At 46.8% G+C, this 15,387-nt stretch overlaps 1 protein-coding gene across 4 annotated transcripts; it reads right to left on the bottom strand.

Annotated features, from left to right (window-relative positions):
* Positions 1 to 1,092: 1,092 nt before the first annotated feature.
* On the bottom strand, positions 1,093 to 13,792 carry Ccnl1 (cyclin L1). 4 transcript variants are annotated; one of them, XM_048347217.1, is made up of 11 exons: positions 13,408 to 13,790; positions 12,968 to 13,042; positions 12,234 to 12,343; positions 6,628 to 6,748; positions 5,664 to 5,728; positions 3,849 to 3,948; positions 3,641 to 3,745; positions 3,414 to 3,555; positions 3,087 to 3,198; positions 2,703 to 2,801; positions 1,093 to 1,831 (listed from the first exon to the last, which is right to left on the bottom strand). In XM_048347217.1, exons 1-11 carry the CDS (start codon positions 13,717 to 13,719, stop codon positions 1,483 to 1,485), a joined length of 1,590 nt encoding a protein of 529 aa, XP_048203174.1. In that variant the 5' UTR covers positions 13,720 to 13,790; the 3' UTR covers positions 1,093 to 1,482. The 4 variants fall into 4 exon arrangements, 3 of the variants coding, with proteins under 3 accessions (XP_048203174.1, XP_048203175.1, XP_048203176.1); XM_048347218.1 differs by lacking the exons at positions 12,968 to 13,042; positions 13,408 to 13,790 and adding an exon at positions 10,603 to 10,675; XR_007211086.1 differs by lacking the exons at positions 1,093 to 1,831; positions 2,703 to 2,801; positions 3,087 to 3,198; positions 3,414 to 3,555 and adding an exon at positions 5,406 to 5,419 and having other exon boundaries at positions 3,714 to 3,745; positions 13,408 to 13,792.
* Positions 13,793 to 15,387: the final 1,595 nt, after the last annotated feature.

Genomic DNA, 15,387 nt, shown 5'->3' with positions numbered 1-15,387 from the left:
ACCACGCTCCTGCCTGTAATCCTACTTAGGAGGCTGAGATCTGAGGATCACAGTTTGAAGCCAGCCTAGGGCTGGGAATATGGCCTAGTGGTAAAAGTGCTCACTTCGTATACATAAAGCCCTGGGTTCGATTCCTCAGCACCACATATATAGAAAAAAGCTGGAAGTGGTGCTGTGGCTCAAGAGGTAGAGTGCTAGCTTTGAGCAAAAAGAAGTCAGGGACAGTGCTCAGGCCCTGAGTCCAGCCCCAGGACTGGCAACAACAAAAAACAAATCAATATGAAGCCAGCCTAGACAGGAAAGCCCGGCCATACATTAAGACTTAGCTCTGATTAACCACCAAAAAGCTGGAAGTTGAGCTGTGGCAAGTGGTAGAGCACAAAACTTGAGGACAAAAGCTCCAGGGCAGTGCCTAGGCTCTGATTTTAAGCCCCAGGACCAACACCCATACCTCTCTCCCCCACACCACACACACTTTGGGTGGAAGTATTTGATAGTTTGTAACAGCAACTTATTTGGACCAAAGTCTGGTAGACAAGGTTTAGTAAACAAAGTAGGCAGGAAAACAATCCTCAATTCAGGCCCAATATCGCCAAGAGAAATACGTGGAAGCCATTTCCATGGGAGTCTGCATGGGTTCAGCCAGCCTGTCAGTGTCAGGGGCCATGTGTAGCATACAGAAATCAAGAAACAAATGGTTGAGCCACAGATACTGCATGGTTGAGAGCGCCGGGGTGAATACTGGTCCACTTTACACGTTCAGTGGCAGGGGGCCTGTGAAGTACTGTCTAAGAAGACTAAGGTCTTGAGTCCAAACACTTGTCCCCTGCCCAAAAAGAAAGGGTATATGCTAACTTAAAAAGGACCTTTCTGTACCTTTTAAGGAAGTGCAAATGTGGTTTTAAGTTTAGTGTTACAATCAAGTCACTCCTGTGGGATTTTTCTACATGCAGACAAGTAGCTCACTCACACTGCAGAAACAAACACCCCACTCCACCAACAGAAAAATAATTTCTCAGAAAATCAATACAGCCATTTTGCTATCTGAAAATCTTGCCTTTTAATAATTTATTTAAATAAGATCTGAAGCAGTTTAGAAAAACAAGATCTGTATTTTATTTTCTTGTAAAAATCTTTACACATGCAGACAAACCAGTGTTAAGAAAGTATTCACCATCATTTAAACAAATAAACCACTTAAATAGAACAGTGTCTGCAGTTTTATCTGTATAAAAATAAGATACATTTTTACAGAGTTCACGCTCCAGTTCTTATAGCAATAAACAATACACAACTATCATAAAGTACAATCGAACCTGACCATGGTTTGCAATTAGATACTGCTAGGGCATTTTAATGTGCAAAAGAATTTCAACATAGTTCGTTTCTAAAGAAAAAGTCCTCAGTGTTTCTAGAGACCTAGTTTGCAGAAATCAAATCCTAATCACTTGTGACGGAGTCCACACACCTGGCTGCCAGGGGTCAGCGCCGGTGTCTCCCGTGGCCCGAGCGGCTGCTGCCGTGGTGCTTGCCCTTGTGCGAGCGCTCGAAGGAGCGGGAGCGCTCCCGCCGGTCCCTGTGGTGGCCCCGCTCGTGCCTGTGCTTCTTGGCCGCGTCGGAATGATCGCGGGACTTGCTCTGAGACCGAGAGCGGGACTTTTTCCTTTTGTGGCCATGTCTGTTGGAACTTTTCAAGTCGTCTCTGGCGTGCTTGGCCTTCAGGTGGGGAGAGGCGTGGTTGTGGTGGCGCCGCGGGCTCTCGCTGTGGCTGCGGGACCGGCTGCGGGACCTCGAGCTGTACGTGCCCGACCGACTCCGCCTGTTGTTGTAACTTGGGGGTAAGAAACATTTGCGGGTTAGCTCCGCGCTTGTGCCTAGGCCAAGGCCATCAACTGCTGTGCATTAACAGGTCCAAGCCAAGCCAATGGACTCCCACCGAGGACAAGCCAGACATCTTCCTACACCTCCCCACGCGCCATTTACCCGTGTCCTAAAAGAGGGAGGAGGAGCTCCCCATTTCCTACCACAAGCTCAGACAGCTAGTGAACAGTCACAAGCGCCTGCAGCGCACTTAGGAAGCTCACTAGTGACCAACTTTGGCTTGGGATACAGGTAAGACATTAAGGAAATGTGCACCCTGGAAGTGGTTTCGCATTCTAACTGATCACGTGCGCACACACTTGCATTCTCCCAACACACCACCCAAAAACCACAAGACCCTAACACAGATCCAGCACATTCCCAAGCTCATGTCTCACAAGTGATCTCATGTTTCTTAAAAAAGTGTCATCCTCAAAGGAGGGCACAGCTGTCTGCAATGCCATCATTCAGCAGGAATGCCAAGTTCTAGGCCAACCTAGACAAGTTAAGACTGATAAACAACAACAACAACAACAAAAGCCAACCAACCCAAAACAGCATAGGGAGGTAGGAGCTAGCCTGTTGTACAGGCTACAGGAAGTATAAACACAATTACTGCCATGCAGGTTGGCCTGGGAATAAATAAATATTTGAAAACAAAAATAAAACTGCTAGGGTGCATGGCCCAAACTGTAGAGGCCTTGCAAGCACAAAGCCCTGAGTTCAAACTCCAATAGCACTCCAAAAGAAAGTCTAATCCTAGCTTAACCTTGGGGGAAAAAAAAAAACAACCCAGTAAGCTTTCAAGAGTCCCAAATAGGATTTTCTAAGAATCTACTTACTGTCTCCTCGGCGTGTGCGATCTTGATCGTGACCGCGTGCGTGACCTTGACGGACTCACACTTCTGCTGTTCCTGCTTCTCTTGCTGTCTTTTCTTACTCTGGGGAAAGAAAAGACGTAACATTTTAGTGGGCTGGCAATGTGTCGTAGTGGTGGTGTGCTTGTCTAGCATGCACGAAGCCCTGGGTTCGATTCCTCAGTACCACGTAAAAGCTGGAAGTGGCTCAAGTGGTAGAGTGCTGGCCTTGAGCAAAAGCAGCCCTGGGACAGTGCCTGGGCCCTGAGTCTAAGCCCCCAGGACTGGCCACACACCCACACACAGACCCACACACTCTTTAGCAACACTGTGGTAGAGATTAAGCAGGAGAACCCTTTAAGCACTCACCCATTGTAAGGGCTTTTGGAAGCCTGCTGTCTGTCTTCAGGTTCCTTTTTGACCATCTTCACACTGATGGAGGCAGGGGACTTCTCTTCAGCTTTTACTTCTCTAGGTGATGCTTTAAAAGACACAAAGACCTTGTATTATTAACTAAGCACTGGGTTTAACAGAGGGCTCAAGCTTTCTCAGCACAACTCAAAAGCATGATGCCTTCTTTCAAAGTGCCACCTTTGTGATGGCCAGAAAGCAGCCAACCTTGTTTCTCAGCAACCGTGAGGATGCTGAAAGTAACAATCTTCCCTGACCCCAGCTCCCGGGCCCCAGGGCTCTTACATGGCTTGGAGGCTGGGGAGAAGCCGCCTAGGGTGGAAAGGGCTGGGGTCCCATCAGGATTCAGTCCCTTTGCCTTCAGCTTGGCTTCCTGTAAGGCTACTTTCCTCTTCTCTACTTCCTTTTCCAGCAATTCATAGTTAGGCTGTTGGTGGAGAAGGAAGTTAGTATTTCACTTTTTTAACTGTTTATAGAGACGTTTAGCATCGACTTAGGTAAACAGAAATCACCTTTTTCCTGGTGTAGAGGCGCAGAGTCTCTATGCAGATTTCTTGGATCTCTTCTTCTGTAGTGCCAAAAAGAAGAAACCAGTGGGGACGAGTGGGCAGTGGAATCTGAAACGTAAAGGGAATGGCTGAATCGGTGCTGGTTTTCATCCCAAGTGCTGAAATGCTGACTTATTCAACTAGCCCCATGTGGCCCTCAGCCCACACCCACCTGGAGAGCCCTGGCCGCCAGGTAGATGCAAGCGCACGCGATGGTCTCTGGTTGGAAGCGAACGAAAACATTGGTCCGCAGACTGTCGTTCATGTAATTCCTAAAAAATACGTCCACTGTAAGCTCTGCACATGAACAAACTGGAGCTTACATAAAATTGGAGACTCAATCTACTTCATTCTTTTTTCTGCTCTTATATTCACAACTTCATATTCTAGCATGTAACTATTAACTCATTTTTAAAAATCAACAATAACTTCATACAAAGGCCTTTCTTTTATGAATCTGTTTACGCAGAACCAAAGCTATTATTTTTATTACTGCCCAAATGAAACTTACCCTTAAGACTTTCTCTTAATGTTCTAAAAGCCAAATGACTTTTCATTAATAACATAAGATTCATTAATAATGACATAAACCACTCCAACAATACTTCAAGCCATTAATTATTGACCATCTCTCCTTTATCCACAATGTAAAAGCAGTGTCAACCAAGTTCTTTCAAAAATTCAAAACACTGTGACAGGGGTAAAAAGGCATTTTAAGCAAGAATCCACCAATTTACATTAAATTTTAATTTAAAAATACTTCAAAAATCCTAGGTAGGAAAAGAAAAGAACAGAAGTAAAAATAAATGGCCTAGTTTACATACCTTTCTTTTTGTCAACAAAAGCAGTCAACTGCTGCAATCTTAGCCCACCCTCTCCACAACTTTACTACAAGTTGTTTAAAATTAAATTAAATGGAGTATTTCTTTAAAATTCTTATACCCATAAAACAAAATGTTTCATTGAACACATTTTTTAAAAAAAATAACACATTTATTTATAAAACAATGAAACTATTCTAATGATAGTATTTTACTGGATTCAAAAGTACGGTCCTATGTCATAAAAGGTATGTATCTTGCTGAGAAAGTCCAGAACATAAAATATAGTCACTCATCTTGCACATCAACTGTCTTGTCAAAGAGGTGTGGGTGAACCACATCTCCTTGCTTGACTGCACGTAGACAGTCCATCTGTCAATTATGTACCTGAATAGCAAAGGTCCAAGTTAACAGCAGTCAGGTAATATTAACTTCTCTTTCTAGAAATGAAGTCGTCCTATTAATAATTGTTATTGCTCACGACAGCCCAGCATCTGCAAATCAACCCCAAAGGGGGACCACTGCCCACTTAAGGCTGCAGGCTGTAGCCTCTTTGGAAGCGTTCGTGCGATACACACCCAAGGAGAAGTTTAGTCAAACCTCGAATTAAAAAACAAAAAACAATTCTAAATGCATAATGGCTGGACAGTATCAAAAGTGAACTATTCATGTTGATAGTTACAGGTATACATGAAATACACAGGCATGTTGAATAGTTACTTCTAGAAGCAAATATACAAATCCTTTGGACACCCCGACAGAACTAGAAGATGCTGCCAGATGGATATGGACCACTTCAGTGAATCTCGGATGAGAGCTTGCACTGGATTGGCTGGAGAGCAGGGCAGCCAATCAGGCCATCCTGAGGTCATGGGCTGAAGTGCAGAGGGCAGAGCTCTATGACTTACCATCAGGGACTACCCTTTAATTAAAGAGTAGAAAAAAGAACAAAGTTAAATTGAGTTCTCCACTAAAAGGAATTAGTCAAGCCAAGAAAACAGGAAGCAGAAATAAGCATTATTTACCTTTTGGTCAAAAAACAAAACAAAAAAATCAAAAAGCCCCAAAACAAACTTATCTCATTATTTTAGAAAGAGAAAATGAAACTTACTTTATTTCTGCTTCTGTTTTCCTGACTACAAAAGAAATGTAAAAAAGCAACTTACCAGGCAGTCTGAACGAGGGTTTGATTACGTTCACATTCTAAGACTTGTAAATACATAACAATGATCTGAAGGAAAAGGAAAAACACAACTTAGTTGGTGCTTCTTTTAGAGCAAGCTCAATGAACAAAACAGTAAACGGCAATCGGCACAAGTTTTACATCTGAGAACTGCAGCTAATGAAGACCAACCTAGTGCACACCGGCTTTGGTGGGTTGTGACTAGATTTTACACAAACCGCATTTCAAAGCACATTAAGTGCAATGAACAAAGCCATTAATTCAGTCAGTAAAACATGAGCTGGGTGTTTTATTATGGGAGGGGACAGAGCTAGGCTAATTCCACCCCAATTTCCCAGGGTAATTTTACATGCCCCAAAGTCAGACTTTATGATTGTAACTTTTTATTATTATATAAAAAGGCGATGTATGAAGGGGCATTATGAGAGGTGTTATGCTCTGAAAGTTACCAGGAGGCTACAGTGAATCTCCTATAGTGCTGGGACTAACTACTACAGTAAGCTGTGACCACTATCACACTAAATCATGACAGATAAAAACATACAAGCAGCAGCTTTGCCTGGGCTTCAGTCAAGTGTTTCTGGAGTAGTCACATCACTCCCCTCTCAGGCAAGTGTGCCAACATCAGTCCAGACAGGGCCAATGTTTTATCCCATTAATGCTTCTACCCCAGCAAGAGCTGAGGAAACCTATCACTGTGCAATAATGGTTTCCACTGGAGCGCAAGCAGTGTGCCGAGAGCACACCTGTGTGTTCACTCCACAGAACAGGGACCACACTGCTATCATCCACCATCCCACAAGTCAGCCTGTGTGCCTGTGTGTGTCCTCACACCCACTGGACCACGTCACATCCAAACTACACGTGTGAATACAAAGCTCCATTTCCGGAAAATCCCTATAATACTTACGAAACATGTCTGCACAGGCCTGCAGTCTCCAACTCACCTTGTGGGGGTGCTTGACGTGGACACAGAAGCCCAGCTCCTTCAGCACCCGCCGCTCCGCCTTGATAACTTGGTTTTTGGTGTTAATGTAGTTCTGGTCAAGGACCAGAGGGCTTGGAGTCCTGGTTTGTAAGAAATAAAATCAAAACTGTTTTGCACATCCAAAAATTTTATTTGTGGCAGCTCCATTTTCCCTTCCAACCAACTATTGGCAACAGAAACCAGCTTTCTAGACTCCTGGGAACAAGTCAAAGCATTCGTCTTATGCTGTCCAAGTTATGCTAAATATTATATTAGTTCTAGACCTGAGTTCCTAAATGCACTAACTCAGCTTTAATTGGTAAGGGAAGGGGGGTGATGTCCCTTATTATTTATCTCAGATGCTCAAGGTAACTAGTGTTGATATGGCTCATCTAGTCCAACTTACGTCTCCACGCTCTGTGACAAATATTAATGTGTGCTCTAATGCATTTACAGCAAAATCTTAAATCACAACGTTATGAGATATTGACCCTTGGCTAGTATTATAGACAAATAAAAACTAGTGTGGCTTAGCTAATAAGTCTGATCTCCCTTGGGAGCCAATTGGTTTATACCAATTGTTCTAAGAATATACTTCGGCTTAGAGTCTGAAAATGAAAGATTTAGCTCAACTGTCAGAAAAAAATAGAGACTGTCAGGTTTAAAGTTAAAAATGCCTAATAAGATCAAAGACTAATTTGGTTAACTGTAGCTTTGCTCCAGCGTGTAACGTGTGTGGCCGTGTTGGGGAAATGATAGCCCTTCGGTCTAAATCCTGTAGGTTTCAGTCAACTTTTAAGTTTCCACCATGCCAACCACATCTGTAGTTCAACACTGCTGTCGGCATACGGGGAAGTTGTTTCTCGTGGCTTTTGTGAAAATCTGACCATTTACAGAAAACCACTTTCTTTCTGGAACCGTGGTCTTGTTACACAGCCCCCACGGGCCTCCATGTCGCCGTCCTGCACCGGATGCAATTGATGGGTGTGGGCCACTGAGCCCAGTGTGTCTTATAATTTAAAAGTGGTTTTAAGTCAAGCAACATTACAGAACATGCCTTTTAAGTCTCTGAAATTACCATGCCCCTTGATACATTCTTCAACCAATGAAAAGTGCATTTTAGTTAGAGACATTGATTGCATGAAAATATACTACATACTAAAGTCATTTTAAGCCAAATGACTTTTTTTTGCTTTGGACAGACCACGTGGTACATTCAATCTAAATACTTAATTCTAACGCACATGGATTCAGAAAGCTGCGATGGGATGTTTGCGGACAGCCCCTTGTAGCTTGGAAACAAGGGAAGTGAGCTGCGTCACCTCCACTGTGGTGACTTCCTCACAAGTACTAAGTGGAATGCTCACATTAGTTATTCTATACAATTTTTTTTATCAAGTTATACTAAGCAAACAGGACAGTTGAAACGTATTTGTTTCTTAAAATTTCAATTCCTGTTATAGCTCCAAAGGGTGTAAGGAACGAATGGAGCACCGAGATCACGGCTGGGGTGTAGGCTGCCTCAACAGAAGGCTACAAAAGGCTCTTTGAAAAAATAAGCAACACAAATGAGCGCAACCAGCATATTCCAACTTTATGTTTATAGTTTTCCAAGTTTTATCTGTGTGAAGGATCTGGAAAACCCACTTCACACTCAACTTATGACTAATTCGCTAGTGGCTTCCCTTTCAACTAGCTTTAGGAAATCAAGGCTCTATCTACCAACACCCCTCCATAAAAATGTAAATTTTATGAAAGCAAAGCTCTGGCTCATTCTTATGTATTTACATTGATCAAGATTATACTTCTTACTAAAAACCTGCGTCAAGAGTGGCCTTTCAATAGTGACAAACTTCTAGTAATCACGTAGCTATGCACTTGTTTGAACTGAATAAGGCTTCATCACTAAACAACTTCAGACCACCTGGCTTCAATTATTTTCCATCCACTCTGCCATAGTCATTACATAACTTTTTTGGCCTTACCAAAAGTCTCAACTTTAAATACAAACTGAAGAGACTTGAGGTACATACAGGTGGTAAAGGGCAAGCCTGACATGCTCCAGGCCTTGAGTTCATCATCACAACAAAATAAAAAGATAGGTTGACAAAAGAAACCCATTGTTACTATGATTCAATTATGTACTTAAAATTTCTGCTCAGTTGTGCTAGAACCTACCTAGTTTTAAAAGTTACGTTTCAGAAGTGGCGCTGTGGCTCAAGTGGCAGAGTGCTAGCTTTGAGCAAAAAGAAGCCAGGGACAGTGCTCAGGCCCTGAGTCCAAGCCCCAGGACTGGACACACACACACAAAAAAAGTTACGTTTTTATTATAGGTATACAAACTGATGCTGCCATTTTGTTCAAAAGTCACTTCACAAATCAAAGCTCCAAGAAAACAAGTTTACAACTATCTTACTAATTTTTTAAGCAGGAACAGAAAAATATCTCCAGAAATGAGTAACAAAGATTCCAGAGAAAGACTTAAGCAAGAACTTTACAATGTATCAATTAGTACAACAAAGTATCAATAAAAGTACGTTTTGTGGTAGTACATTGAATTAAAGCTTGCTCCAATTTCCTCCCCAATGGGAAAATGTCCTTGTCAATAAAAAGGAAACTAAAAAAATCTCTGGAGAAATTCGGTAATTTCTACCTGCCAAACCCTCCTCCAGCTTAAAGCTCTCCCAGAGGGAGAGAGGAAGGGCACCGACTATAGACTCAGGGATTTGTGCTCTACTGCTTCACCTCACTCACTTTCAATTCCTGGAAGTTTCTACCCTTGACCATGTTTTAAGAAATCGTGGTCATAGGTGAAGTTTCTGATAACTTTAGCATGATTTGACATATAGGAAACAAGCAAGCAAGAAACATAATTAAAGAGCTCCACACATGACCAGTTTCACTCCTATGTTAAGGACACAGTCTTTGGAGCAATGACTTCAAGCCATACTTGAGAAAGATGGGTCAGAGGCAGGCTGCTGCTCTCAAGTGGGATGGCCCTCTAGGCCCGCTGCAGAGCCACGGAACAAATTGCAGATGGTTGCTAGAGCACTAACAATGTAACTCTCATGATTTACATGTAGAAATACGACATTGTCACCAGTAAGAATGGTTAAAACGGTGTTTGAAAATTAACTTTTAGACAATCTTCGTGACTGGAATATAGCTCCTTCAAAAGAAGAAACCAAGCCCTTTAATTTACTGTGAGTGCAACTACAAATGAACTACTAATTCTATTGAAACTAATCAAATGAACATGTTGCTTTCCCTTTAAGTAAGGCCATGTGCTGTGAACTTTAAAGACAGTCATCAAACTAACAAAAAATAGAAGGGGGAGCAAGTCAGTGGTTCACACCTGTAATCCAAGTTACTCAGAAGGCTGAGATGTGAGGATGGTGGTTGCAAAGTCTAAGACTTATCTCCAGTTAACCAGCAAAAAGCCCTAAGTAAGTGGCTCAAGTAGTAGAGCATCAGTCTTTAGAAAAAGCAGTTGAGGCCCGGAGTTCAAACCCCAATACTGGCACAAAAAACAAAACCTTGAAGGGGAAAAGGCCAGGTTAACAATTAGGTAGTGGCACTTTTTTTAGTAAACTTCCAGGTGTTTTCAGTGTGGAGCCAAGACTGGAAACATCGATCTAAGGCTGAAAGTCCATATACTGGTCAAGGTCACACAATTACTTACAGTTATGCACAAACTAGACTGAAAAACAGCATTAAGAAAACCAGTAATACTTCACCTAACTAAACTGTCATATTGATAATACTTGTAGTGACAACCTATACCAAAAAGCTTGAAGCTATTATAATAACTTGGACAGCAAAGACAAAAGCTTTTAACAAGAAACAGGAGGTTTTTCTAAATGGTTCACCAGTGGCCAACCTGTTAGTCCCCGATTCCAGTGACCTATTCTCAGAGCACTGGCTTCTCCTTGGGGATTTTCGATACTTCACTCACTGTTGCCATGACGACAGCTTCATCTCTATGTACCACTCCACATCACCCAGGCTTTGGTAAATGTAGCTGGTCGCTGTATAGTCGGTTGCAAGGGAAAAAAGAGTTGAAGTTAATAACATATACAAGCTACATGTTTGAGTAAACTTGTAATATGCATAGAAACACTTATATCCTGTTTTTGTTTAAAAAAAAAAGAGCTTCCATGCAATTAATTCCTTAAAAGTTTCATGCTATCATCAGACTAAGGTTGAAACAGTTAATTTCTCTGAAATAATGACCAAAAAATGGGATTACATCCAAGTCAGTAAGATGGGATTATTTTAGATTCAAAGATGTTTTAGTTACGACCCTATTCTGATATCAAAGAAAACAAGCCTTGCAGGAAAACCTCAAAAGACAACATAGGATTACATCGCAGCTGGCTCAAGGGTTCAAATACTACCAGAAAACCTCCTTCAACCAACACAATCCTCTTAAGAGCCTGTTATTTTAAAACACCTTGAAGATATCTTAAGTACAAATTTAAGCTCAGACCATCTAAGTACCAGTTTGAAGACTTCTCATTTCTAAGGATTCCTTACCAAAGACTTTATAAAGTTTATGTTAAAATAAACATTCCTCTATTATTCCTCCATACAGGACTAGAAAATGCGTTCGGAGCAGCATCTAACCACACCCCGGACGGGCTACTCATCTGAAGTGACTTCAGTGTCTACCTGTCTGGGTCTCCATCACTGCCACACAGATTTGGCCAGGAGGACTGCTTCTGAATGGCTGGCACTTGCCACTCTCCCTCGTCCCCAGAACCACTTACAGACCTGGGAAGTCAATAACACCTCGCTGAGAGGACCCCAGAGCTCATCTACACCAGCACTTCTGCACTTGGGCAGCAAGTGCTGTGGACAAAGTCACTGTAGAAACAGAAAGGGGATGCCGCCTCAGACAAAGGCCCAGAGGTGCCCAAGCTACAAGAATATCAGCACTATTTCAGACTCTATATGTAAGTGGGCCATGTCTAAATGTAACCCAATCTTGTGAGTTTTAACCCACTCACTGAGACTGCTTCTGATGTAAACAAATACCTGCTTAATCCCTTTGACTTCAAAGGCCTTTAAAAAATCATCCTTTACTCTTTCAGATGCATAATACTGCGAAATAGTGCAGGTAGTTCAGTGTGAAGTACTAACAAGAGTCACCTTCAATGGACAGTATTGGACTTACTGAAGACAACCTACACAGAACCTTGCCACGACATTAACTACACAGCTTAAACAGCCAGCCTTCACAGTCTTCCAAAGAGAGGAGGGGAAAAAGTAACTTACAGAATACACTCACACTTGAGCCCAACGTACTCCCTTTCTTTCTTGTTTTATCTTAAGCCAATGGACTGGCTTCACAGCACTGCTAGGATTGTCCACAAATGCAACTGGCTCTACAAACTTCAGATAGCTGGTTAATTGGGTGTTTGTTTTTCCAAATTAAACATCGATATTCCTATGCGAATTTTCAACAACCTAGAGTCAGTTTTGTTTTGCTTCTAAACTGACTTGAGAGAAAAGATGTTTTGATGATGGTTGCAGTTAGTTAGCAGTAGTAGCAACAGTTACTAATGTAAGTCACGCCAATCTTACCTTTTTCCTCTTAACTGGCGGAGGTGGTGGAATACATTAATCACATCTCTTATCCTCCTCGGAGCTTCTTCGATTTTGGATGCAAGATTAATACAGGCCATGGCAACAATCTGTGGAAATGAAAGTTACTGTTATAAACCACCGTACCACAAAAGCAAAAAGGGTGGGGGGAGGGGCCCGCTATTCTTCCTCCAGATCTAAGGAACTTTTCATCCAAAAACTTTAGAACTCGGAGACGATCTTTGGCCAAACTGAACTCCACTGAACTCCAGACGACCCGCTGGAGCCCCACATGAGCTTTTGTGCTGGTACTGGGGGGAAACTTTGGGCCGTTAACTCCCTTGGCGCCCAAGGCTCTACCACTAGAGCCACAGCATCCATTATGCATCAGGCTTTTCCTAAGTTTATCCGAAAGACGACAGAGTCTCACGGACTCTCCTGGCCGGCGCCGGGCTGGCTTTAGACCGCCATCCTCAGATCTCGGCCTCCCAAGTGCCCCCCCCCCCACCTTTGCGGCTCAACTTCCCCAGTCCCCGAAGAGGTGCCGGTAAGGTGCGCGCCACCCCGCGAGCCGCCGCTCGCGACGGGGCCACGTGGGCTCAGGATCCATTTTCTAGCCGTGCCTCCCCGACACCTCGGCGGGCCGCCGTCCCGGGAGGGAGGCACAAAGCCGCCCGGGCCACTCCCCACCCCCCCACCCCACCCCGCTTCCGGCCCGCCCGCGCGCCGCTCACCTCGAAACTGTGCTTGACGAAGGACTTGGAGTAGAAGAAGCGGTGGAACAACACCTGTCCCGTCGCCATCGCCACCTGCAGACAAGGGAAACCGGAAGCGCCGGGGTCAGGCGGGCCCGCTCCCGGCGCCGCCGCCATTTTGTGCGGCCGCCGTTCGCTCGCTCGCTCGCTCCCTACCCTCCCCCCCCGCCCGCCCGCCCGCCCGCCGCCCGCCGCCCGCCCGGGCTCGCCGGGGCCCAGCGGAGCCGAGGGACGGGCCGCCCTCCGGGTCCCGGCCCAGCCGAAGCTTCCCCCACCCCCGCCCCACGGCCGGCCCCCGGGCCCGAGCCGGCAGCCGCGATGGCCCCCACGGGGTCCGGGCCGTCCCGGCGGAGCCGAGGGCCCCCCGGTCGCCCCCCGGGGCCGGCGGGCCCGAGCGCACGGGCGGGCGGAGCACCGACCTGCGGTAGCCGGAGGAGGATGCCGGCGGCCTGGATGAGCTCGCAGCCCAGGATGCGCAGGTCCGTCTCGCTGGGCAGGTCCAGCCCGTCCTGCATGGACGGGGTGGGCGACAGCCGCTCCTCCGGGATCAGCGAGTGGTCGATGGTGAGCGAAACTTCCGAGTAGAGGCGGTCGCCGATCAGGATCCCCCCCGTCGTCGCGGTCGTGGTCGCCGTGCCCGAGCTGGAGCCGCCCGCGCTCGGGGCGGACGACGAGGCGGCGGCGGCGGCGGCGGCCGCGGCGGCGGAGGTCGGGTGAGGCCCGGACGCCATCGTCTCCCGCGAGCTGCACGCACGCCCGACGCAGCCGGAACCCGAAACCAGACTAACCCAGCGTCCCTGGCGCGGCGGAGGACCCCGTGACCGGGCGCGCCGCCGCCGCCTCACGCCGCGTGCGCCTCCGCCGTGACGTCACCACGCCGGGCGGCGCGCCAACGAGTCCCCCCGCGGCCCCGCCCCTGCCGGCCCCGCCCCTGCCGGCCCCGCCCCGCCCCAGCGGGGTCGCGAGGTGCGGGCGCGTGGAGGCGCCGGGCGGCCCTCCCAACACGGCGGCCGTCGTCCCGCGCCGTCCGCGGTCCGGCGGCCCGGCGGGCTCCTGAGGGACTAGGAATGGGAGGCGCGTCCGTCTCGGGGGGGGGGGGGTTCTCCCCCTCCCCCCCCGCCCCGCCCGGGTCGCCCCGTGACCTCGGGGTCTCCGCGTCTCCCTCGGGGCCCGCGCAGCCCTGGCGGTCTTCTGGAAGTTTCCCCTGTGGTGGCGTGGCGGGAACCGGGCGAGTCCGAGCCGGGGGGAAGCCCGCCGCGTGGGGTCTCCCCCCCACCCACCCCCCGGGATAATCGCTCGCCCTCCCCGGCGTTCCCGCACGGTGATCGGATCGCCCCGAGCCACCACCGGGCGGGCCCATCTCGCTCGGCTCCGCCGGCTTCCTTCGGCCCTCCCTCCGGGACGCCGACTGCCTGGAGGTGGACGCCGAGCTTCTTCCCGCGGATGCAAAGCCTGCTGTGGCCTAAGGGTTAATTGGCCCGGTGCGCTTGCTTGGGGCGCTGCGCGGGGTCGGTTAAGCGAAAGGCCACGGGCGCAGGCAGACGGGAGGCCCTTGGTGTGAGGTGGACCGACAGCCAGTCTGGTATCGGGGGAAGTTCACCACTTTTTTTTTTCTGGACGCCTGGTTTGTTTTTTTTAATAATTGTTACACTAGCTTGTCACTTTTGGGCAGAGATAACCAAGGCAGGTCTATTAAATTTGGCTCATTAGGACATAGATGTCTGATCACTCTTTAAACTTGAGGTTTCTTTTTTTCCTTCTCTGCAAACAAAGAAATCCTTCACCAAAACAAACGGAAACCCCCAGGTAAGTGTCTTTTTTAGCCAGACACTGGTGTCTCATGCCTGTAATCCTAGGTACTCAGGAGCCCGAGATCTGAGGATCCTCGTTCAAAGCCAGCCCGGGCAGGAAAGTCTGTGAGACCCTCATCTCCAATTAACCACCAGAAAACCGTGAGTTAGCAGTGTGTGGCTCAAAGTGCTAGTGTGTTTGCCTCAAGCAAAAAGAGCTCAGTGACAGTTTCCAGGCCCTGAGGTCAAGCCCCAAGACACATACAAAGTCCCTTAGATCTTTTGGCTCCGTTTCCATACACACAACTTTCCCCCCTCCCTTAGCTAAACTGGCCTCAAACATGAAATCTTCCTGCCTCAGTTGCAGCCCTAGGACCATAGGTGTGCACTACCATGCCAAGTTTTAAAGATAATTCTATGGAAACCAAGTGAAAGGTGTCAGGGAACCCCCTTTTTGGGGTTCCTAGAAACAGCAATTTTAGACAAAGTAGTGGACCTGGGGAAGGGCCAAAAGGTAAGGACCGTCCCTGGAAGGCTCCAGGCAGATGTCCCCACCTCATTAAGTCTCCACCCAGGTACCTGGGTAACCAGCAGACCTGGAGGCAGTTA

Source organism: Perognathus longimembris, chromosome 5, assembly GCF_023159225.1.
Source record: "Perognathus longimembris pacificus isolate PPM17 chromosome 5, ASM2315922v1, whole genome shotgun sequence".
Lineage (NCBI taxonomy): Eukaryota > Metazoa > Chordata > Mammalia > Rodentia > Heteromyidae > Perognathus > Perognathus longimembris.
This window is presented reverse-complemented; position numbering and strand designations above follow the sequence as displayed.